Here is a 26023-nt window from a genome sequence, read left to right as displayed (position 1 = left end):
AATTCATGTCCCCCGACCCATTCATCCCCCTCCTATAGCTGTATCTTTCTCTTTGGGTTAGTGTTGCTAATGTCAGAATCATTCCATCTGACAAAGTCTCCGCTCGTCCGCGTCTCCCTTGTCTCCTTGAATCTCTGTCAAGGCCTTTTCCACATGTCTAAGCATTTTAATGACATATGGTGCTGGGACTTGGGGGAGGGAGCATCACTCAAAGAGGAGGAAGACAAAAAAGCAATACGGTTAACAAGCAGGGAAAATGCTAGGGAAGGTCCTGGAAGACAGCTGGACTGTGGAGGAGGCATCTGGAAAGGATGCTCTTGGAGAAAGTTGGTCCACCACACTGTTCAGCTGTTCTTTCAGCTCTCCCGCGGTAGCTAGCTGTTTGCCCAGAGGAAACTGCACCTTTTGAGTTTTGTTGTTGTTTGTTTGGTTTTTTTTTAACAGGGAAGGCCGATCCTGCTCTGCATCTCTATTCCAGCCCCCTGCTTTGCAGTCACCAGACCCTGCATGGCCACCAGCTGTTATATGCCGCGTGCAGATGTGCGGGCACACAGTGGAACAGAGACACAGCCCATCTCTCCCTTGCCCTGGAAGGAATGCAGTTCTCCAGTGCGTCAAACCCAGACACACAGAGAATGGGTTAGAGTCAGGTAGGCTACACGCTACAGCACTCCCCTGGTGTAGGAAGCCACCAAAGGCTGCATCACGGCAATACATACTGCCCCAAATGCCAGGGTCTGAACTTCACGCCCAAATGAAGAATGCTCCCAACATCACCTCTGACCCAGCAAGCTTCTCCCCAGTGCTGCAGACTTAAGACTACTTTTCTCAAAACACAGTCTTAGCTGTCTGGAAGCTTTGGGATCTGCTAAGCCCCAGAAGTCCCTTTAAGACATGGTATTCAGCAGAGTCCTAGTGGATTTCTCCCTACATAATTGCATTTTGCCTACTTATAATCCTCCTGGGTTTTAATTCTTCTCCACCTGCCGTAAACTGGCAAGGGATGTATGTCAGGGTGCTAGGATGACAGCTGCTGTGCTCTGTACAAGAAAATGCAGTGCTCTTGTCTTAAAGGTGGTTCAGTATGAAAGACACTAAGACACCAGACGACAAAATAAAAAGAAAGTGGACCTACATCCAAACTACACTAACAGATACCCAGACTGCCTGCTCCAAGACAGAAGTGACAGTAACACCAGCTTTTTAAAATCCTCACCTCTTTAGGAGCTCTAATCCTATTGCAAACCAGCTGAACTTCAGCTCTTAAGTGTTTTGGCAAATCCCATCTTTGGCAGATTAATGAGAAAGCCAGCAGAAGCACAAATCCTTCATGGCATCCCATTTTGGGTAGATGTACCAAGAACTTGCGTGTCTAGCTGCACAGCCCTCAATACTACTGCTGACCAACAGGCTGCATGGGAAACAAAACGTAGATGGGATGCATCTTGCATTATTTGGATGGATTATGCTTTATCAGTGATGCTGCAGCATCCATTGCTTATTCTCTATCCCCCACATACTCTCGGGGTTTGGGGAAGCTTCACAAAACACTCCATCTACAACAGCTACAAACACAGTCCACACAGTCCCAACCTTGCTTTCACATTTATAAAACACACAAATTGAAGGAAGCAAAGGCAAATGGGTGCAGGTGCACAAGTCAGTGTCCAGAAGTGTGACGGTACACACCAAGACTTGACTGGCGAGAAAAACAGGTGGGCATCTTTTGCAAATTGATTTTTTAATCTGCAAACCCTTGAATGAAACCAGTACTATTAAGAACCACAAGAAAGCACCCCAGTTCCTAAATTAAAAACAAGACCCCGAAGTTACAAGCAAGACGCTCATGATGTTCTTCATTCTCTGCAACACAGTTATACTGAAAGCAAACAAGGAATGCTAGACAAAACCCCCATCTGCCAGATGACAAAAGGGAAGGATGAGGGCACGCTCCAGGAATTTATCAAGGAAATCTGTTGAGCTAGGCAACTTATTTTTTTAAGACAGATGCTGAAGATAAAGCTGCTTCCCACTTGAACCTGTATGCTGATCAATGAAATATAAAACAGAAATAACCCCTCCCTTTAACACCCAGTATAGCCTAGCATCTCATTTACCAGATTTGCCAAGGCCAGGAAGCTGAAGGATCACGGCCAGTGCTTTCTGTCCTCCACATCTCTAGCAGTCAGACTGGAAACAGATGTAGCCTGCTGTGTTATCAAGCAAGACCCAGTGCTTTCCAAATACTCTTCTAATACAGCTATCTGCCTGCCCTCCTTTGGAGGGGGCAGGGGGGTGACAAGGGGAATATTTTCAGAGTGCTCATTGTTGAACAAAGTTTGTTTGAACTAGACTTAAATCAGTAGCAACAAGAGCAGCACTAAGCCAACCTCAAGCACTTGTGAAAACACCCTGCTTTAAATAGTGACTTTTAAAGCTTTAACATCATGTAAAGCTCAAGAAGATTTTATGGGCCACTGAAAGCATCTAAAACCTTGGCATCCCATCTGCAATCCAAACAGCTTTACACTAGCAGGGCTAAAGTAGCTTTTAAGTGTGAGTGCAATGCCCCAGAAGCAGGGCTAGAGCTGGCAGCATTTTCAACAGGGAGCCCTGCAACAGCCCCAACCCATGCACCCTTCCAGCAAACCAAGCTGGAAATCATTCCCACACCACCCTAAACTGGTACTTTGGCTTGGACAAAAGCCTGCAGGTTTCCAGCCATAAGGCAACTTCTTAGCTGGGTGCAGAGATGCTCCTTAAGCAAATAATTTCTCAGCAGTCCACCTGGATACTATTCATATCTGTCACCAGCACTGTCAGGGGTCAAGATGCTGAACTGTGCTGGTCCAAGCAGGTACTCTGCATGCTCAAAATTCATTAAAGTCAAATACTCCTAGGAATTTTACACATGAAAAAGCAGATGAACGTGCAACATGAGTGGCTCAATGCAGTACAGGCAGAGTTTTTTTAATGAAGGTATATTTACTCAGCAGAGCTGAAGGGCTGCTTCTTCACAGCAGGTCAGGGGCTGCTATGCAAATAATAATAAATACTCTGCACTTTTCAAGCATGCTTTAAACCCAAGTGCTCTGCAAGCATGAACTGCACAAAGCCTCACAGTATCTTGGAAGGAACAAGGGGAAAAAAACCCAAGAACAGACACTTTGCCCAAGATAGAAATACAGAAGCTTTCTGGGTGGAAAGCACAGACATTTGATAGCACCAACAGCTTTCCTGACTGCCCCCCCCCCCCCCTCCCCTCCCCCCCCATGAAAGCACTCTTCCATTGCTAACCTCACATTTGTGTGGTTGGCAGCTTTCTAGAAACAGCAGTTCAATATCGATTCAGAAAACAGAGTCATCTGTGGTTCATTACTCCCAACAGATTTCATAAGGGATCCTGCCTGATGCCTCAGCTGCTTCTAAGCCAGCTAAGCCTAGAAGATCTGGTGCTGGTATAAAACAGTAAAGCTTCTTATGAAGCATCTCATATAGGACAAAAGCCACCAACCACAGGGACAAGTTCACCAAACCTAGAGAGATTCATCATTATTAACTGGCTTTCCAGGAGGTCTCCCTGGGCTGGAAAGCAGGGTGCTGGGGAGCAAAGCACGCAAAGGGGATGAGGACAGCTGGAGCTGCTGGTCAGTTCAACAGCTCTAAAAACCAGAGGCTGCTGAGAACAAGCCCACGCGCTGCACGGAGAGGAACAGCTTCTACTCTGCAAGACATCAAGGGGAAAAAGAAATAACTGAGGATGGCTATCGTCAGAGTAGTATTACAGAAAGACACGAAAGAAGGTAGCACTAAGGTCTCAGTCCCACCTGGGGAGGCCTGAAGCTGTTTGTACAACTGTAACATGCCATGAAAGATTTACGGAAGACTGAAGGAGTGGTTTTCCTTCCTTGCCCCAAAGAGCCTGCAGTTTGCACCCCAGCAGGTAACATCCTCTGACAGCTGGGAGGGTTGGGACCCATCCCAACGAAGGCAAGGGAGATCCACAGCTAGTGCTGCGCAGAGGCAGGATCACACCATAGGGAACCAGTGCTGTGGGTAAACAGGAGTCCTTGACCTGCGAGACAACAAAATGCAGCCAAGCAAAGAGACCCTTCCCTTCAGCTAAAGCAAGTACGTAGTACTAAGTCTCCTCTCCAGAGGGAGAGGTTGGGTTTGACAGACAAAATCCTACAGCTGACTAGGAAAGTGGCAACCTGCAGATATAACCTGTGGGGAACTGAGATTCGGATCTCCAACAGCGGCGAAGCCCTGAGCTGCCTGCTGAAGCCAACATCACTGTACTTGCAAGATACCAACTTATTTTGAAATCAATACCAAGATTTATTGATCCAGGAAGGAACTACCGACTGACAAGAACAACTAGTCGATAGCAAGCCCAATGGGTAATAAGTTTTAGTGGAGATTGGAAAAAAAAAAAAAAATCCAATCTGAATTTTGTTCTGGGGCAAAACTCTGCACATGCTGATTATCACAGCCCAGGAGCAAGCCAGGGACTCCTCACTATTATGCTGATATTCACACTGACCATCTCCGATGCCAAAGTCTGGGACAGCACATCACCACTGAATGAAAAAAGAAACCCTATTAGCTCTTAACAGTGAGCTGCCTGGCAGAGGACAAGTTGCTAATACAGACTACCTTGAATATCATAGCAAGAAATTCAACCTGCACAGTCAAGGCCAAATTCAGGCACGTAACACAGGGATGGCAGGAGTTCAAGCACTTAAGGTGTCTTTTGAAACCGCAGTAAAATCATGCCATCCCATCCCTCTGTGAAACGGACTCCACTGAATATCCACTGCTATACCCTGAAAGGCAGCAAGACCAAAAAAAAAGCGAGCAAACCAGATCTGACCAACCGAGGCTGGGAAAGCTGGTTGCAGCAATTTCCCCTCGTTTGTCTACAAAATCTCAACTGCTGTATCAAAATACAAAAAGGGGTGTCAGTTACCAGAAGGGCATCCTCCATATCGTGATAGGGGCTGAGGAGAGAGTTGATACCACATTTCTCAAGTTGAAAAACCAGCGCCTTAACTCCGATATTTCAGAAGCAGCAAAATCCCACCTTCAACTACAGCTGCTACTTGAGGGAGGCAACAAGGATTTCTAAGGTGCCACAGACCCACACAACACACTGAAGCCTGCTGGGACCAAACTGCAGAAGTACCATCCTGTAGCTCCAGGGCACAAAGAACCTCTCGCACACTTCACAGTGCAACAGGTCTGACTTACGTTTACAGGTTTCCAGGAAGCCATCACCTAAACCCTCCCTTTATTCCCTTGTCAATACCCACAAAACAGATTTAAGAAGAACAAACAGCTCTTCCCGGCTCCTTGAAAAGGCTCAGGCAATCTAATACTGCCTTGGGATCTCACACTGAGGTAACCCCAAGGCAGTGAAGAGGCTGCAGATGGAGGTGGGAAGAAAGATTTGGAGAGCAGGGGTTTTCCTCATAGCGATGACTGGTGTCTAGGCTAAAGGCTGCCAGCACCCGCAGAAGCAACTGGCACAATATGACAGCCCTGCAGGAGGATAACTGGGCAGAGAGTGCTGTGCAAAATAAAGTGTTTACTAGCTTTAATATTTAATTGTGCAAAATGAAGAGAAAGAAGCTGGGGAATCAGAACTGCAGACAGAGATGCACATACGTGTCAGGTGCTCTGATGCCACCATGCCAAGCTGAGCACCTAAATGAGCCAAAGTATCAACATCAAGAGCACCCGTTTGGATGCACCCATCATGCTGACTGCTGCCAGGCTCCCTTCTGTTCTCCTCGCTGGCAGAGCAAGAAGTGCTCTCCCCTCTGATTTGGGAGAGCACAGCACAGAGGGAGGCACTGCAGGCACAGGGAGAGGCACCACGTGCAGCAGTCATGAAAGCACCTATGTGAAATCCAGCAGGCATAAGGTCAGCTCCATGGGACCTGAGCTGCTCAACCAAGCCATAGGCTCCATCCAACCTCATGTATAAGAAAACTATTGGCATCCACATCCCAGCATAGAAACACTCGTGTGAGCCACCTGAGAAGGGCTCCTTTCCCATCTGCATCACCCAAAAAAAGTCTGGCTTGTAAAGGAGGTAGAGCACTGCTCATTCGCAGGATTGTTTTTCCTCATCTACAAAGAGATGCCTTGCATTGACACTCTTTTATTCAAAGGCTTGGAAGGAAGGATACCTGCAAGGAGGTCCCCTCCACCCTAAAAATCCCAGCAGCTGAGCCTGCTTAAAGTTGCTTAAATCTCAGTCTGACTGACTCTGCTTAAAGCTGTTCACCTGTTCCCACTAAATGGCTTTCCACTGCTATTTGTCTTTGGAGGCAAGCCTGGGAGACCACAATCACTGTCAGACACACTCAAACCTTTCTATTCCTTTTCCAAAAGGATACCAAATCAGCTCCAAATGAGTCACTGAAAAGCTCTACATCCCACCAAGGGAAAAGCCTGAACTATTGTGTGACTAAAGCTGCTGTTTGTATTGTATCTCTGCATATGGCCAAACTCGGCATGGAAATTAAAAGGAAGGCTGGCTCCATAAATATTGCAGTGTGAACAACACAGAGGTCTTTGCTGGATTATCACTGCTAAAAGGAACTGCAAAGCATCCAGCTACACAAATGAAAGATGTTAATAGAGCGGTCCCAGCGGAGAGGAAGGCTGTATATTACGTGGAGCTGCTTTAACATCCTGCAAAATGTGCAGATTTAAATAACGTTCCCCTTTCACACAGAATAAATCTCTGCGCTTTCCACAAAGAAATGCAGCACATGCCTACGCCAGCCTACTCCAGTGGGCAGATGGCTTACGGGAGACATGGGTGACGGATTGAAGACCTGACATTTGTGTCCCTCGTTTGATGCAATGGTACCAACCAGCTCCACCAGACAAGGCTGGGCTGTAGCATGCCTTCATATGTAATCTTCCCACCCACAGTACTCTTTAGATACAAAGGAAAAAAAAAAAAAAAGTGGTTAAGACAGATTTTTCTCTCCAACCTTTTAATTAAGCCATTAGTCTCTTCCCCCTTAACCCAGGAATGAAAGGCCTGTCTTCACAGGAGCAAATGATTTCCCCAGAGTAATGAAGATGCATTATCATACAGGAAAAAATCATTAGTTGCCATGTCCAGGACAATGCGATTGCTCAATTACTACACTAAAACACACAGCACCCTTCCCAGTGCCCCAGGCGCAAACTTGGAAGGGATGCATCCAGAGAAACATCGCTTCTTCAGGAGAAGACCTGGACCCATGCAAAGGTCCTACTTGAATTATTTTCTAAGCAAGCCTTTGCTCACTTCACCTTTAAGGCACCACAGCAACAGGCAGAAGAACTCAGGAGGATTTTCTCCAAGTGCTTTACAGTAGCAAAAAAGGGCCTGGGGAGTTTCCCATCACATTGAGGTGGTCTCAAATACCCCAGTAAGGATTCATCAGGAAACCAAATGCTCAAGTGCCTCTAGGACCAGGAGGCACTTCACACCGAGGGAACGAACAATGAAACACAATCAACAGCAGGGAGCAGACTGGGTGACCCAGCAAGTCACTGAATCGCACCATCAGAGACACCTCTCCTGATGAGAGGAGACCGCGTGACTGATTCAATGTCGGGGTGACCCAGCTGGCTCTGCTGCAATGCATGCAGCAGGGACTGTCAGCTTGGCTTTGGGTCCCACTCTTCCTTCCCCAAAGCTCTACGTTAGCTGCAAAATACTATTCACCCACAACTTACCCGATCAGGATGATCCAACTCACGGTTTCCCCCTCTTCATCACCCCCAGGATGATTAAGAATGAGATTTAGTCATCTAACTAGGGTACCATTATTCCTTCAAATGTATAATTTCAGTACACCTCTCACCTACCGAGATACCCATTAGAAAAATGACTCATTAGCTCTTCCCCCTGCATGTTCAGCATAATACTTTCAACATATAGATGTGGGTCAACCAATGCTATTCATGAACTCCAATCAAACCCATTCAATTGTTCAGACTGAAAGGGGGGAGTGGGTGTCAAAATGAGAAGTGTTTTATTTAGACATTTTCCCCTCTACATGAAACATTTAGACTTTTTCCCCCCCAAGACATCTCTGAAGTTAATCTACTTTAAAAAAGGTTTTTTAAGTCTGAACAAAGAACATATCATCATATCAGATGAAATGTTTTATTTGACCTGAAACAAATATTTTCAGTTTGTTTTCAGTTAACCCAATATAGCATTCCTTCTTCAGTTTTTCAGTTCAGACAGACAAGGGGGAAAAAAAATTCAGAGCTCCATACACAGCCCATTCAGTAACAGTTGTCAAAACGACCATAGCTTATGTTAATATTAAAACACTGCTTTAGCAATTTATGAACAGTATCTGGAACGCTAAGGCACAAATTAGCAGAGATGAAATTATTTACCCAAGATAATACATTTTGACATTAGTATCTTTCTATTGCTCAACTAATCTTAAATAGATATAGGTTTATACTGAAAACAAGGAGGAAAGGTTGATGGTTTACACAGGTTTGAGGTGATTCCCAAAAGTGTTTCCACCCCTTGGTGGGCATGACACACGTCTTTAATGAAGGTGCTGCCTAGGTAATTTTAACATGGCATTTTTCAAACCAAGGCTAGCACAAGCAGGTGCCCCAGGCAGAAACACCACTCCTAAAAATAACAACTGCTTTAGCAAAAGCAGGCATGATATTACCGCCTGACCAGGGTGCGAGGCCGGGAAGTGCTGCCACAGTCTCATAAGGTACCATTGTAATCCCTCCCCACCCAGCACACAAACAGCCAAGAGCAATGTTCAGAGATGTCAGTAGCACACAGAGCTCTGGAAATAGTTTGAACAGTTTATATTGGTGCATGATGGCTCAGACATCTGGGCTTCAGCCTACACCTGAACCCCCAGTATTCAGCTGTCCCAAAACAATGCTCCTTACGGTGCAAATCCCTCCAAAAGACATCCCACAGGCTTTTAAGACCCACAACCTAGTGAAATCATGCAAAAATTGAGTACCTGGATTTGATTACTGCATGCCTCCATTCTTTACGTGAAGAATGTGATACTTGACTCCTTTGGAGAAGGTGTAAGGCTGGTGACTTCTAAGACTACAAGACAACCTGGTGTGGCTGCCAGGGGTTTATATATACACACTCAATAGGTGTTGAGCTTCAGGGCAACCAGCAGTTTGCTGCCACGCAAGGTACCTTCCCCATCACAGCAAGGAGCGGGTATCATGGCTGTTTCGGGCACTGGTGCTGCACACGGCAGTTGCTTTAGTTAAATGCAAACTAGCAATCTCTGCCTTCACATATGACAATTGCCATGTGATTTCTGTCTCATTAAGCTCTGAAATGTAAAACAAATGGGATTTATGTAGCTGCTGTTTGGCGTTCACTTGCACGATGTCAAGTCTTGCATTTAACGGCTCTTCGGCCTTGTCACTGTCTCAAGATTGTTTCTGTTTGGCTTCTGAGCCAACGCCATACCTGATGGTTTCCCACCTCAAGCTGAAATACGACATGAGGAAGAGGCAGACATGGGGTTGCTCTAGCAAGCAAACCCTCCTATTCACTGCCCTCCACCCTGGTTGTGATACCAGCTAGCGCAGATCTCTGCTGCAGGCTCCTGTGCCTCAGTTCCCCTCATCTGCCACCGTCAGACTCATTCAGCTTATTCAATTCCCAGCCCTCCGTCCATCAATCCAGCATTTTTATATACAGCAAGTTGCACTGTGCACGGAATAACAAATTCTGCAAAGCACTTATTTGTAAGGCTGGGATGAGAAAAGCTACAGGCAGCATTTGGGAGGTATTTTGGAGAACACGGACCATCAGTGAAATGCTATCCCACACACAATACAGAAAAAACCTAAAGGCTGGCTACAGAGCATTTGATTCTAGCAATCATTCACTGAGGTACAAAGAACACTCCCAGTGCAGCATTGTAAACTCATTATTTGGGGCAAATTTAACAAGTGCCACTGATATACAGGCTGACTGATGCTCAAGACATGAAGATTCATGACCACGGGTCTCCAGAGCCATGACTCTGATCCTCCTCTTCTGATTACAAAGACCAACCACTCACTGATGCTTCACAAACTGGCAGCACTAACAAGGCTATTCCTAGACCCAGAGCATCTACAGCAACACGACTAACCACTGAGTGTCATGGAGCTAAGTCAAGGGGATTCACTTAAACCACAAAATTGGGGATTATGACCTATAAAAGCGTCAGAGAGCACCAGCCTCCACTTCCAAAAGCAACCCAGCAGCCTAGTATTAATGCTGGATTTTTCCAAGAGCAACTCTGTGTTGGGTACCCAACTTTGGTGATGTTAAAAGGCGTGGCATTTACTCAAAGTATCAGGCAAACTACTGGCATTAAAGATGGCCTGAAACGCTGTGACTTGGGCACCCAGGACAGAAGCATCGCCAAGCTCTGGCAGCTGTTGGGTCCTCCAGCCTAGCACGACTGCCCAAGGATGCTCAAAGAGCCAGAAGCAGGACAGCGATTCCACTCCAGCTCCCCACGGCCCACGCCACCACCCCTGCCACAAGGCCACCTTCTCACCCCCACGAAACATTGTCACCTTGGGCACAAAAGATCTTGTAAGCAGCACAGAGAGCATGTGAGAAATTGTAATGCCAGCGGCACAAAGCAGCATGGAAGGAGATGTATTGTGGAGAACCACAACAAAAAATGAGGTTTCTATGGGAAGCACAAAGCCGGACATTGTTCAGCAGAGCCCCACTCCGCAAGCCGAGGCAGAGAACCTTGTACAAAAGCAAGAGCTCCCACTGATGCCATTGTCAAGCTCATAGAGCAGAGATTTCTCTGGAAGAAAAGCAGACCCCACGACAATTATTTATCACCACACAAACATCTTCCTTCTTGCCTTTTGTTGATGCAACACAGACCACATGTGTCTCCAGCCAGGATGAGAAAAGCTACCAGCTGGATCAAGGAAGGCTGAGATTAATCTGGTTTCACATAGATAAAAAAAAAACTCGAGCAATCAGTTTTAAAATTAATATTAAAGTTGTAAGTCACCTTTGACTATATTAAAATATAAACTGGAGCATACAATAAGCCTCAAATAAGCCCCACCGGCAGTCAGAACAGCTCCCTTATCAACCTCTAACATCCCCTGTAAAATAATAACTGGAAGCCAGACTGCTCTGAGAGAAACTCGTTCTCCTGGGGCAGTGCGATGTGACCCAATTCCTGCTGCCATTTCAGAAGCCCTCGCTTGGCCGTTTTTCAGCATGCCAGCAATGAACTCAGCTGCAGCAGAAGTCATCTGGGAAGGGAGAGCTGGCATGGAAAGGCTGAGCCTTAAGCTATATGCCGGGTGTATCTGCTGCAGATATGGGGCAGGGAGCAAGAATGTGAAGGGATGCGGTGCTGTAATTCAATGAAGCACCTGGGCTTTGGTGTCTTTTTCCTCCCCAGTAATGGCATGGAGGTTTGGGAACTGGTTTTCTCCCAGCCCTTGGCTTCTCCTTCTCCATCTGACACTTTCTCAACATTTCCAAACTTTCTTCTCTATTGCTGACTTTGAAAGAGGCCGAAAGGTTCTTGTCAGGGGAAAGCAGCATGGGTGGACCACGGCAGCACCAAGGGAAGCTGGCCTCAGCAGCACCACATGCTGTGGCAGAGCAGGATTGATAGGCATCACAGCCAAAGCCCACATGCAACATCAGCTGCTGAAGGACAGCAGAAATAACAGCCCCATGATGAAGGGAAGGGTCACGGTCTGATGAGGAGCACAGGTAGCTGCAGCCAGCAGGTATCCACCCTCACCCTGAGCACTACTGCAAAGTCAAGGAGAGAACGAAGGCACGCTTGGATTATTTTGCCCACGGACCACTGCATTCAGCATCACAGGGCTGATGCTGGCTGTAACCAGCTCTAACAGCAGTCTCTCTACTTCACCACACGGCAAGTCCATACCCAGACCCACTTCGCACCAGTATAACCTTAAAGAGGCTTCTCTGGTTGGTTAAGACGGACTGAAGCCATCCTTTGATTTCCACAGATAGCTGCCTCCATAAGGGTTCAGAAAGACTGAGCCAAGAGCTGCTGAGGCAGAGACCACCAGCTTCAACCGCTTATGCGCAGGGGGCAAGTGGGTCTTGGGGAAAAGCGATGGTCCTTGCGCTGCCAGAGAGCTCTGTCACCAGCAGAGCTGCACAGGCTGCTTTCTAGCAGACTGCCGCCTGCTTGAGAGGGCTCCAAATAAATAAAGCCACTGTCTCATTAGCATGCAAATCTATTCGAGCCCCTATTTCAATTTGAATTCTATGCATATGATCAGAGTGCAAAATGCAAATTATACAAATGCACCCAATATGAAGAAACAAGCAGGAACTTTGCACAAAAGGATTAGGGCCAGGCTATTTCCCCCCAAAGTTTACAGTGCTGGTGGGGGCTCCTGTCAGGGAGCATCCTTTAATGGTCCGCAGTCATGCAGCACAGAGCTTTACCTACAAAATAGTTTAAAAAGCACCACGACTCTGGCTTCGGCTGCTGGAGCAATGACTCGAGACAGGTTGCAGGGGACAGGAGGAGGATGGACGGGCTAGGGCCAAGAGGCAAGGGGTGCTATAGCCTCAGCACTCATGGCCAAGGGTCTCCCCCCAAGGGATCAGCACCCAATTCAGATTGGCCTGAAGGTACCAGAGATGTCCCCAATGCTCCTCCAGAAGCCCCCAAAAGGCAGCACTGCCAGCATCTCTCCAGCACCAGTCACTGCACCTACCAGCCCAGGGCTATGGACCAGGATAGCCAGCTCAGGGCAGCAAGGTGGGTCTAAAGCAGCAAAGACCATCAGGAAGGTGGTCACCACCCCTGTTCAGCCCCACCATCTTAGTGACGAGGGAGGTGATGCTTCACAAGTCCCAAAATGCTTAACCCCTCCTTCCCATGGAGCTTTGGCTGGGAAAGGTCTGCAAGGTCTGGGAGGAAAAACAGAAGCCCAGCTTGGAAGGTCCTCTGCAGACCAAGGTCAGATGAAAAGAATCCCAGTTCACCTGATTTTAGCAAAGTAAGGCTCTGAGCTCTGCTCTAACAGGAGCCCCAGCTCCTTTCTCCAGGCTGCCTGGGCCACCAGCCCCACGGCGTGGGAGACCCTGCTCCCTAGTCAGACACAAAGCTCGGGCAGAGCAGATGGGAGGCTGCATGCATTCGCTTCTCCCTCCTACGTGCACAAAATACTCAACCCACCATTTATCGTATTACATTTTCATTTTAAAGTAAATACCTGTTTTCAATTAGTACTTACCGTGAGGGGCATGCATCACTGAGAACACTTATTTCTCTTCCTTTCATTATTAGATTAGAAGTCGCTCAAGTTTAACTACACTTAACAGCAGCAGAGACGTAACTGTTCTGCAGACGCTAATCCACTTCCCACCTCCACCCCCAAAAAGGCTCCAATCCAGCTAACACAAGCCTCAGTACCGAGTCTGCACATCAAGGTGCTGGCACTCAAACCTGCTGCAGCCCTGACCAACCCCTCAGAGCCTGCCCATCCATACCCTGCACATCCTACCTCCAGGCTGTTAACAAATTCCACTGCTTTACATTCGTGTCAGAAAACCTGACCCCCTCGCAATTTCATCTCTGTAGCAAGGAGGCTTGCATGGACTTCCCCATGGGTATATAAAGCGAGTCAAACCCAGCACAAAGACTTGCCCAAAACCTTACAAACAAAACCAAAAGCACTGGGGATCAACCATGTCTGGTGCTCCACCTACTCATTCATTCCCATCAAATGACAGGTAAGCATATCACTTGGCTAGCCACCATTTTCCTCCAAGTCTCCCAAATGTTTCCAAGCCTCCTCATCTTCATCCCATTCAGGAAAGCCCCTCCTCCCACAGCAACCATGAGATTATCCCCCAAGCACATCCACGCGCTGCCTGTGCAGCCCTCTGCTAGAGCACTCGTAAGCATAATAGTACTATTATACTTTGCTCATTATGCCTCATTTTTATTACATGGCCTCATTAAGTTAAGAAGCCTCTGTAATTTAACTGCATCTCTTGGTCTCCGCACGGGGGCTCCAGCTGCGTTTGTCGTCAATCACTTTATTAAAAACACAGGACAAAAATTACTACTATACCATTACCGCCCATCAATCTCTTCAATTGCCTCTTAGGTCCTTTCTTTACCTGCTCAATGCACCAGGGCCAGATGAATATCACTGGCACCTTTATAATCTTTCCATATTTTTCCAGTAATTACGAGCTGATTTTAAGGGTGCTTTCAGGGAACAGCAAGTAAGGCACATGCTGGCACACAATGCCCTCATGGTGTACAGGGGAGCAGGTAATAAAAGCATGCAACCAGACCAAGAGAAGTAAACTGTGTTAGAAAAGAAAATGTAATTGTATTGAACCTAACACAAGATGCTTTAGATTCACAGGCCAGGTCAACAGTATTTTAGATTTAAATATACTGTGACAAATTGGCACACTGCAAGAGCCATCATGGTGAGTTCACTGACCAGGCCAAAGGCAAGAAGAGATCTGCATCCCATTTCTAAACCCCAGAGAAGGATGACCAGCAATCAATACTCAAACAGTTTCTACAACAGCTTCCCAGCATCCCTTCATCCACCAGGGAACAGTGGTACTCGCCATCCTTTGTGCAGAAAAAAAACCCCTTCCTGAACTCGATGTTAAAATTGCAAATATCAAAACACAGTACATTGACAAGTCCACTTCAAAGTTTCCAATCCATAATTCTTGGAGGTTTCCTGCTCCACAACAAGTTTCAGAGGTTCAACATTTCTTCCCGATTTTGAACAAGATGATTCCACTGGGACAACAACTCTGATCTGCTCAAGTCAGCAGCAACTTGCACAGGTTAAGAGCACTACACAGATTTCTGTGTATGCTTGGGAGAAAGCCAAACCACAGAGAAAAACCTACCTGCTGCAGAAAAAAAAAAAAAAAAAAAATCAGTATGCTGGATGAAAAGTTTGCCCCAACCACCACTGTAAAGACACCATCAAAGGACACCAGCCATTTGGCAATTGCATATGGTCCTTTTCTCTTTGAGAGGTTTCATTCTTCCCCCCTCTCTCCTTCCCCCCAACCCTACTCGCTCCCAGGAAAAAACTGCTTTGCCTAGTCAGCTCTTCTCCCTTCTGGTTTGCTTCCATCACAGAAAGGGCAAGAAAAGGCAAATTCGGGAGATCACAGCTAGTACACAACAAGTTGCACAGAGATGCTGAACAAGTGTAGGGGATACCACCTTGATGCAGTCAGCACCTCCCAGAGAAGAAAGGGAGGAAAGCGAGAGGTGTCAGCTCTTTGAAAGAAAATGCAACCTTAGGAGGAGGCCAGCATCCAAAGCGTGGCAATCTGAATGCCCTGGCAGTTGCCTTTTTAGCCAGCACATCTGATTGAAGAGAGCTTTGAAGATTTCAAAAGGCGCCATGTTTCTTAGTTTATCGCAAGTGTCTATCTTAAACCAATATTATCATTTTAAGCATGACCAGAGCAAAAAGGAATCTTCAGAAACTGTTCCTGCCGCAGGAGATAGACACTCACAGAAGAGGCAAATTTAAAAAAAAAAAAAATCCCTCAGACTTACAACCCCACGCAGGACCCCGACTCACATCCAGCCCAACGGCACTGCTGCCGCTATCACTGCGGATCTGTCAGGAGGCAATGTTTACACTGTTTGGGGCTTGACAGCAAAAGGCACTTCTGCTCGCCCATGAAGTTCCCTCCTCTGCCCTTTCTGAAGCGTACATCTCCGCATCATTGACACTGAGCCCCTACGCTGCAACCCAAGGGGAATGAACATTTTCCAAGGGGTGGCAGGAAGCAGAGCCAGCCACTGTCTCTTAAAAAGCTTCCCATATTCACCATCAGGAGCAAACACCCCCCAGCCAGCAGGAATCGATGCCCAACCCAACCACCAAACCAAAGACTGCATGCTAACCAAGCAAAGATGCTCAGCAAACCTTCCACCTCACCAAAGCAAGAGCAGATCACAACATCCAGGATGCGCTGCTGGCTCAGGATAACTTTAGGCATGCAGAGACTGAGCTGGACTGCAGAGGTTATCTAAGCTGCACTTCAGAACCCGCTTTAGGCACGCTGAGGTTGAAGGACTGTAGGGCTGAAGGTGTTTCTCTGTCTCACAGGGAAGCTCGCGAGCAAGGGAAAGGCAGCAGTATTGTCTCCCAAGTACAGAAAGAAGATGCCTCTCGAGGTTATGTGGCAATCTCCATTATTACAAGTGCAAATAAAGGAAGTTGCAAGAAATCTACCATCTACCAGCAAGTCAAGCTTCAGCTTAGACAGAAGGAGTTAATTTACTACCAGTCAAAGGTCTGATATCTTAAACCTTTTCAGATCTGGACAAGATGAAGAATAAGCGTAGACAGTGTCAGACTGATCAGGAGGACAAAATGCTGCAAACAGCTGCACCTAATTTTAGCATCTGCTGGTTCTGTTTCTTCAGCACTTGCGGGTGGTGGTGGTGGGGTGGCCCCGTCACTCCCAGCTTATTAAAGACACAGCCAGAAGGAAAAGCGAGGAGTGTTAAATCACATTCTGGGGATTAGCTCATGGGAGAGAGTAAGAAACAAACCAGCAAGGCGCCACTGACCAGTAACGATACTATTCCCTTCTGCAGGATACTCCTTTGCCCCGCAAGGATGCGCAAGAGGTCCATCACCTCCATGCATGGCGCTGCCGAACTTACATACATTAATCACCAGCCGGGGGGTAAGAAGCAGTGGGGGTCAGACACAGCCTCCCACATTCCTCTCCTACACCCTTCTGCTTTTTGAGCAAGCCCGCAGCATTTGCATCACTGCTACGTGCTCCCTGGCAGGGCCACCTCGAGACCTGCACCATTGCCTGGAGACGTGTCCAACCACGCAATGGGGTGACCGCTGCTCCTCGAATGGGTGAGAACGGCAGAAGGCCCCCAACTCACCTCCCCAACCTTCAAGCAACCTCTCTGCAGCGCAGGAGGAGGAACGGCCTTGGCGGCTGAACCCCAAACCTCTGGCTGGGTGCACTCAGCCTCCCCACAGGGGTGAAGCCCAGCAGGTCACCTTGCGCCTCTCCAAAGGAGCCCGGCACCGGCAGGTCAGAGCTCAGCGCTCAGCTCCATGCAAGCGCTGCTGCTGCCACCGCCAGGCTGAACCGAAAAAGTGAGAATAAAAACTGCATCAGCTCTGCCAGGTGACCTGGTTTGAGATTCAAAATACTCGGGTATTCCTTCCCCCGTGCACCCCCAGTGCTCTCTTCCTTTAGTCTGAATTATTAAGACACCCCACATGTCTGCAAGCTGTTCCTCCAGCACTGTAAATGCACAGCCTAACGAGGCGAGAGCCGCAGTCCCGCTCTGCTCAATGAACGAGCTATGAAAACCTCCGACTGCTCGCCGGGGCTGCTAGGACACGCCTGGGATGCTCTGCTCAAGTCACCTGGAACAGCAATGGCCGGTCATTAAAATACACGCTCTGCAGGGTAACAAGTCCACACAGACCAGAGGCAGAGACAGGCATTAGAGGAGCTGATAAGGCTCATCTGACTGCTAACGATTTTGTCTACAGTTATTTTTGTGCAGCTGGGAACAAGTGGCTACAGTCAGCTACTTGCCAGCTGGGGAGAAAGCAGCAGTTTTGTATCATTGGGAACGGAAACACGTCCAGCTCAGCCCCCTACCCTGCTCCCAGATTTTTCTCTCCTTGCTGGCAGGGCTTGCCATGGACTGGCCAAGGCAGCATCCAGTGACATCTCTGGGTGACGGGTGAAGACGCAAAGTGAGGGGTGGTAAAAAGCAGGGGCTTCCTGCAGGCACAGCTCGAGGAAAGGGATTCAAGCCTCTGCTGACAATTGAGCAACACCTCAAAGCGCTGGCTGGATTTAGATCCCTTTACAGGAGCCAGATGCCTGTCTGGCAGAGAGAAACTCTCATTCACGCAGCTGAAGGTGACCATCTCCCTTCATCCACCTTCATGTGCAAAAGCCTTGCCAGCATGGACCAACATCACTCCTCCCTGACAGCCTGCATCTCCATGGCTTGCCTGCAGCTCAGGGCTTACAGACAGTTCTCAAAGCACAACATGTTCCTCACTGCAAAGCAGGCGGCGGCCGAGCCTCACCCCTTGGCCTCACCAATTTCAGCCAAGCAACTCACAGTTTGCACTGGAAAAAGCAAATCCACCTGAGCACTGGTGGCCTGGGCAGATCTGCAGAAGGGTGCTCATCCTGAGCCAGCAACTCCACCTGCTCAAGCCAACATCAGCTGAATCAAGTTTTCATTTCTGGGCTGCCAGCCAACACCAAAGAAAGAGCAGACCCGCTAGTCTGGAAGGAAGGTCCATATACCCCTTTGTGCCCCCCACACCACCAGCTACCCCCTGCTGTAAGGCATTTCTGCACCCCTGTCTCCCCATCCCCTTAGGATACAGGTACCTCCATCCAAAGCAGCTCCTTCCATCCCGCATTCTCCATGGAGACCCACAAAATCCTCCTGTTACTGTCACGCTGGCCGTTGTGCAAGTTCGTCTGTCTTAACTTGATGCTGAGCATACAAGCGGGGCTGACATTTATTTAATCCTCATAGTAATGTTGACTGTGTACTTACTGAAACACCTCATGCTTATGGAAGACATTTGTTTCCAAGCAGCTTATGCTAAATTGCAGCGATATAAAGGAAACACTTATCCAATATTGACATTTACTGACTGGCAGCATACAGCTTGAATACTCATTTACCCTAGTGGAGGCAGGGCAGGGGGAAATCTGAGGAGGATTCAGGCCCTTCATTTCTGATCTTTTAATGAGTTAGGCGATATTAAGTTAATGAGCGCATACCTGCCCAAAATGCAAGATGGGACTCCAAACCCAACGGCTTCTCCCACTCATCCCCCGCTTGGGGGAAAATAAAGTCATATTGGACCCACAGCACAAAGCTTTGATCCTTCATCCAGGAGGAAGTCTGAGAAAGTTCATCTCTTCCATTATTGGTGTATATTTCATCTGTAATTAGCAAGGCTCTAGCCTGCAGCATGCATCCCGCTGGGCAGCAAGCTTCTGAAAAAAAAACCCATTGAATATTTTCTGAATTTCCCCTCCCACGGACAGGGTCGCTCACCCAAAAGGCTCCTGAGATTTCCAGCCTTTAGGTGCTGCAGCATACAGGGCATGGGTTTGCCACATGCCATATTGAAAACGACAACAACAGACCCAGGAACATAAATTCACTAGCACTTAAGAGGTGAATTAGCCACCATCCGACCACATACATATTAAACCGACACAGCAATTCCACAACACAGAAAGTAATTGGAAACAAAAGAAAGCATCTATTATCCTAGTTGAAGGTCTGACATGCTTGCATCAATGGTTAACGAGCAGCAGTTATGGCAAAGCCCTCAAAAAACAATTACATCCTGCTCCACCCTGAGAGCCCAAAATGCAACAGACCAAAAGCTTGCTGTAGTTTTTGTTGCAAGTGGGGGCGTTGAATGAACACATTAAGACAAGATCTTACACTGAAGTTAGCATCTGAATTTAACAACGCAAGCGTTCCACCTCCTACTTGTATAGCATGTGACACTAAAAGAGGCAGGACGCCCAGAGCCCATCTCTTAAGAGGTACACTCAAAGCACATTTACATTTTAAGCTGTTTAATGCAACTCAGTAAAAGGAAGAGCCACGTAACCGCCAAGTGCCCCACAGCTCCTTCTGCTCCACTTCGGAGGCTGCTGCTGCCACCAGGGAGAGGCAAACACTCCAGCAGGGGTCTTGCCAGCGAGGCAATGAATAAACGCGCTCGACTATACTCAAAAGGCATATTGAACCAGGACATCTGTTAGGCCACAGTTTCCAAGACCAGAGCCCAGCATTTGCTCTGTCCTACCACAATGTACAATTCAGAAATGGTATTTTCCTCTTCCCCCTTCAAGTAGTTTGGAGTATAGACATGCCCTGAGGCACAGTGAAGTAGAGGAATAGAAACCTATGGAGTTCTGAGTAGCATCAGGATTCTGCTATTCAACCCATGCCTAGAAAGAGTAGCACGGGTTTTGAACTTCATTTCTTCCCAGCCAAAAGAAAAGAAATCCCGCACGTTTCCTGGCATGTTTGAAATTAATACTGCAGGCGATGGATTCACACACCCCCTGCAAGAGCTGGGACAACTGCCAGCCCCGAAGGCAGGGCAGACCGCCTTAAAAACTCACAGCTCCACCAACAGCCTTAAATCTCAGCAAATAAGAGACTGATTTACAACCAATTTGTTTCACTACCTATTGATTTATAAAATAAGCTTGTACACGGTCACTACAGCTCTGTCTCTCAGAGGTAGCTCCCAACGATGTCAAAGGAAGGACCTGCATTGCTACCGAACAGAAGCTAAATTAGGGCCTTCATCAATTGTTGTTATAAATTTGCTGGTCTTTAAAATGAATTAAAAAAAAAAGCTGTTTAATCCTACTGGAAGGATCCTGGAAGTGATGTAAAGCCCACACTCCAGCAGCATTTTTCATAAAGCCCCCTCCACCTAGCACTGCACCTCCAGCATGCTGAGGAGCTGAAAGCTAGGAGCACCGTACCAACTTGCAAAAACGATCATTAAATCAGAGGTTTCTAGCAAGCCACACTCTCCATCACAGACTGCTTGTAGAAAAACAGTTTATTCAAAGACCTTGATCCTCAGCCAATTCACAACCTAAGGGGCACATCGGCCTCTCCCCTTTATTTACAGCTACAAAAGAAAGAAGAGCATTGAGCCTTTTTATTCTAACATATGCAGTGCAACTACAGAGAGACTGGGAGCTGGTGACACACAGCGCTGGTAACCTGTCAGGGATTTCTGTGCACGTTTCTACTCCAGTTGGTGTCCCCTAAAACAACGGGAAAGCACAGAAGTAATCGACATCTGCCTGAGATGTGCTGTGCATAAACTGCCTAGGGACCTCTGCCTAACCTTGGAAGGGGGGAGGCCAGTAAGGATGCAGCGTTAGCATCAGGGCAGGTGTTTCTCCTCGCTTTCCTCCCTCTGGCAAAGGGCACCTGAACAAAACTGCAGCTCCTCCCTCCCGTTCTTTTCAAATAACTGAAACCTTGCAAGAAAGCCTATTTGAGCAAAGTCATCTGTGGTCCTCACGCGAATCTCACTGCGGGAGGTACAGACTGAAGGTGGGAAAGCATGCAGAAATCTAAATTGTGTTAAAACAGACGTTGGAGGAGGCAATCCTCCACTGTTCCTCTGGGATAGCACAGACTAGATGACACCAGCTCCAGCCTGAGGCTTACTTCACCCTCCCTCCCGTGCAGCCCAGTTGAACTCTGTGCTGCCAAACCCACACCTTTGAGCAGCACCTCCCACCTTCACAAAGCCTCTTTCCAAACCATTGCTGTCTTCTCAACTTCTGCAACTTCTTGCACTGCTAGCCCTCCTCCTTGGCGGAATTTTTAAAGCCCAGTAGTGCTTGCTCGCTTTACAACGCCATACGCACTCCTCGTACTTCCCAAACAGCTCCCCAGTGCTGAGAGTCACCTGCTGGGTTTAGGAAACAGCCCAACACGTTTCTCTTGCAAAGCTACCCTGGCTCGCTACATGGCAGGAGGAATTAACTTTAAAGAGGGATCACCATCACAGGTTTCCAGGCTTCTCATTAGCAGGCTCATGGCTGCCAGACACAGCAACCCAGAAGTGCCCCCCACACAGCAGGCTGTGGAGAAAAGCAAAGTCACCAACCCTTGTACACACACATCCCAACGCTCCGGAAGCTTGTGGGTTTGCCCCCATCACCCAGTAACCTCCCCTGAGATGCTAAAATCCTCATCACCTGGTCCTAACCATTGTTGGTGGGTGGAACTGGCCTGGTTTCTCTCCTCAACATAATTTCACCCTTCTTCACCTGGGGGCTGCTGACCAGCCACTGGGAAGTTGAGCCACTGCTGCTAATAACGGGCCCCTCTGACAGAAGATGGCAAAGCATTTGCTTCCAGGGAGGAACCAAGTGAACTGTGAAGGAGAAAAACATACCCTGCAACACCCAGAGAACTCGGTATTTACTGCCCTGGGGGAAAGCAAACATGCCTCTGGAAAGAGAGCCCCAGACAGGCAGAAATCTTCCCACCCCAAGGTAAATTTTGGATCCTGCCAAATGCATCTCGGTCTTTAACAGTACGGATCAGTAAGAGGCAGCAGCAGTTGTAGGTACACCTTCACCAGTGCTCCCTCCCACAGCCCCATCTCCCACAGCAGAGGCACCTTCCCCAGCTGCTTCCAGCCCCACCCAGTTCAGCTGACACTGGAGCTGAGGAGGGAGGAGTAAGCTGTTCACCAGGCAGTAGCAAAGGCAGCTAGTTTCATGGCAGCATCAATTTTTTCCCCACCAAGTGGCACCACACATCTAGTCTCCACAGGAGGCAAATTGTGCTGCGGCTTGATCTCACCTTCCACCAAAGCTGTGGTCCCGAGAGCTTTTGGGGGCGGGTGGAAGAGCAACACCGGGGGAAAACAGCCCTGAAGAGGAAGCATTGACCTATCGACTTGCAGAAAAAGAAAACACAAACAGTTTCAGACCATTTGCAAGGGTGAAAGACAGAGGATGCTCAAGGGAAGGCAATTTGTTCTCCCCAGATCACCTCAAGAGAAGCTGCAGAAGAGATCCTGCTCCGAGGCTGAGCCATGCCAGTGCACCCAGGTGCAGCGTGGCCTCAGACAGGGAGCAACAACCAACTTCCTCCTGCAAGCTCAGCTGGGAGCCCAAGTTTCAGCCTGCACAGTTTGCAGAAACAGCAGGATGCCGGCATACCACAAGGAGGCACAGAGCCCATGAAGTACAAACCCAAGGGCATAGGTGCACAGATCCAGTGATGGAAAATACCTTTTCAGTGAAGCTTTGTATGGAGCTTTTTATTTTTTTCAAACTAGCATCCAGACCACAGATCCCAAGGAAGTTTTCAGCAGAGGTGATGATCCCATCCCTGCCACCCTCGGCTCAGGGGAATTTAAGTCCTGCCTGCCTTACTATGGCAAATCTCATCAAGCCACTTCAGTGCTGCAAGAAAGGCAGTGCAGCCCTGTCTGCTCCGTGCCCCCAAAAAGGAGCTACTGAAACTCCTGATGGGCAGGGTCAAATGATTTCAGTTGTTCCTTCAAGTTTTGGCCCACCAGCTCCCTGCAGAGTGAGGCATGGCTGCCCAGTGTGTGCACACCTAACATCCCGCCCCCACAGCCCACCAGTCGTTAAGAACACCGTGCACACCCACAGAAAGTGAATGCCACTGCACCTAGACACACCAGGACCACCACAACAGCTGCTTGAGGGGAGGCCAATGCAACATATCCTGGAAAATAAGCTTCAGTCCTACATCCAGGCCTTTCCTCCTGCAAAGTACCATGTGGTTTAAGGAATCCTTTGCATGAATCTTAAGGCATCTTTTGCACGGTTTCACCCCAAAGGAGGAAGCCATGACATTGCTGACAGCCCCTTGCTCGTGTGCTGTGAGCAGCAAACCTATAGAAATGCATTTGGTTCATCTACGGAAGAAAACAGCTGAAAACCCTCTGTCAGATACTACCTCTCTGCCTCGTAACCCGGCATGAATAAGCAAGGTACCAGATGCACGCTCCTGACGATACAGGGGAGACAAATCAGCTGAGCTCAGGCTACGCACAGAGCTAAGGAGCCACAGGCAGCTTTTGAACACAAGCGCTATTAAAAAGTGCATTAGCCCTTATTAAAAATAATGGCCGAAAGAGGTGGGGGAGGGGGGAGGGGGAGAGAAAAAAAATCTCACTGGATCCCAGACACAAACTTACTCAGCTCTGCTAGCAGATTGCCATTTCACCTGCAGGGAGTTGAGAGATTCGTGGGAGCGGGGAGAGATGCAAGAAGGCCGGGATCAGCTTCCAGATAGCTGATATCCCTGGACCTGCTGCTGCCCTGCTGTACCAGGGAGAGTTCAGATTTGTTCAGCCAGAAATCTACACGGAAGACACAGTGGGTTTCTTTTGTGCAGAAGCAAAGGCGAATGCAAACACAGCTCTCTCCCTGAAGGAATATTAGTACAAGCAGAGAGAGGGAAAGAGAAAAGGGGAAGGGAGGGCAGCGTGGGAGCCCAACATCACATCCAAGCCCAGGAAAAGAGAGGCAAGGACAACCAGAAGCCACAGCCACCTCTAAACACGGCGTCCCTGCTCAGGGAATAGGGCGAAACACAGCGTATGGTGGGGGATGTACAGCAATAATGTCTGGCTGAGCAAAAAACCAGCTGCCCGTTGAGAAGCACTACTCTCTCCAAAAGTTTTATCCTTCATTTAATCAACAGATGGACTAGCTGCGTGGGTTTGTGGTGGTTTTTTTTTCCCCTTTTTTGTTTTTTTAAAAGCAACTCCAAGCCCTACCCTTACAAAAGCTGGCTTCGGGACCACGGCGGTGCGACACAGATGGTATTTGACACGGCGTTGCGAGGGGATGCGCAGCAGATAAGCGAAGCTTGGGTCTGGCTGTAGCTCAGCGTCCTCCACAGGTGACAGATAGTCCAGGGACCAGGCATGCAGCAGCATGTCAAATACAGCTTCCCAAAACGCCCCCCCCCCCCCAAATCCTTCTTTATTTTTTATTTGGGGGGGGGGAGGGAGGGAGGATAGCAAGCAGGTAGTAAAGTTGCAGGGCAAATTCCTGCGGATTCCCACTCTCCTGCCCCGGCTACTGTGGGAGGTGGGATCCGGCTGTGACACCCCCACCACCGCAGCCCCCCACCTCCCCTCGGCTGGCTGCATCCAGCGCAACTCCCCCCACCCCCAGGAGGGTATCGCTCCCTCGGCCGGCTCTGCGGGCTCCCCCCGGGCTGGAGCCAGGCTCCGCGGCCAGCCCAGCGGCTGCTGCCCTCCCCAGCGAAATCCACCATCCATCGCCCCCCACCCAGCACCGGGGAAAGGACCGGGCGGCGACGAGGGCGGCGGGGGGAGGGGGGGGGGGGGGGGCTGTTGCTGAGCAAAGCCGTGTTTACACACAAACACGATCTAATTAACGGAGCTGGAGCAGAAAGAACTCATTTGCATGCTAAAGATTTTCCCTTAAAAAAAAAAAAAGGCAAGCTGCCTCGGCGGAGATGCATAAAAAACTCTGCAATCCTCCCCTTTCTTCCCTCCACGGTTTTTTTTTTCCCCTCCTGGTGCAAGGAGCCAACAGCACACGCAGCCCACCCCCACACACACCCCGCGACCCGGGGACCCCCCCCCCCCGCTCCTCCCGTCCGCCCCGCTCGGAAACTAAGTGCGGCGCCGGGTCGTACCGTGGCTGAGGAGGAAGCAGGCGAGGAGGAGGAGGAGGAGGTCTGCCTGGAAAGCGCTCATTCCTCAGGGTGGGCTCGGCGCCGGGGGTAGGGGGCTCCGCTGCTGCCGCCGGCGGGGGGCTTCAGGCCGCCGCCGCCCGCCGGCTCCGCTCGCCCGGCTCCATCGCCGCCGCCCCCCCAGCTCCTCCCCCGGCAGCGCTGCCTTGACTGGCGGAGCGAGCCTCGCCGGCGCAGCCCGGCTTTTTGAGGGGGGGGGGGGAGAAAGGGGAGGGAGGGAAAGTGATGGTTAAAGGGGGAGTAACTTGCGGTGGCTCAGCCCGCCCGGCTTGGGATGCACGGCGGGGGCTCCGTGTTTGCAAGGCGGGGGCGTTTATGCACACACCCCCCCCCAAAAGCTTGGCGTGCAGCCAGCGTGGGTAAATGGGATTAAGGGGGGGGGGGGCTTAAAGGGAGGGAGGGGTGCCCCCCAGCACCCCTCAGCACTGCTGCCTACCCCAGCAGGGGAGGTAAAGCTGGAGCGCAAGCAGTTGCATGGCTCCCCCCTCCAATCTGTAGTTCCCCTCCCCCCCAATCTATAGATTTAAAGGCGGGGGGGCTTTGCTGCCCGTCAGCCGCACTGCTCCTTCCCCTCCACCCTACCCCCAGAATTTTTGGGGGGGGGGGGGAGCAGCCAAAGCTTCACCCCACTGTGCAGTTTGAGGGGA

General features: G+C 49.1%; 1 protein-coding gene across 3 annotated transcripts in view; it reads right to left on the bottom strand.

The window, feature by feature from the left end:
• KIRREL3 (kirre like nephrin family adhesion molecule 3) overlaps nucleotides 1-25517 on the bottom strand; it is a 342462-nt gene extending 316945 nt beyond the window's left edge. For all 3 annotated transcript variants that reach the window (XM_037409940.1, XM_037409941.1, XM_037409942.1), the window contains exon 1: nucleotides 25320-25517. In XM_037409940.1, coding sequence (XP_037265837.1) covers nucleotides 25320-25380 — 61 coding nt within the window. In that variant the 5' untranslated portion in view covers nucleotides 25381-25517. The remainder of the gene's footprint in view (nucleotides 1-25319) is intronic.
• Nucleotides 25518-26023: the final 506 nt, after the last annotated feature.

This window comes from Falco rusticolus, chromosome 16 (assembly GCF_015220075.1).
Source record: "Falco rusticolus isolate bFalRus1 chromosome 16, bFalRus1.pri, whole genome shotgun sequence".
In the NCBI taxonomy this organism is placed as follows: domain Eukaryota; kingdom Metazoa; phylum Chordata; class Aves; order Falconiformes; family Falconidae; genus Falco; species Falco rusticolus.
The sequence above is the reverse complement of the archived record's forward strand: the minus strand, read 5'-3'. Positions and strand labels throughout refer to the sequence as shown.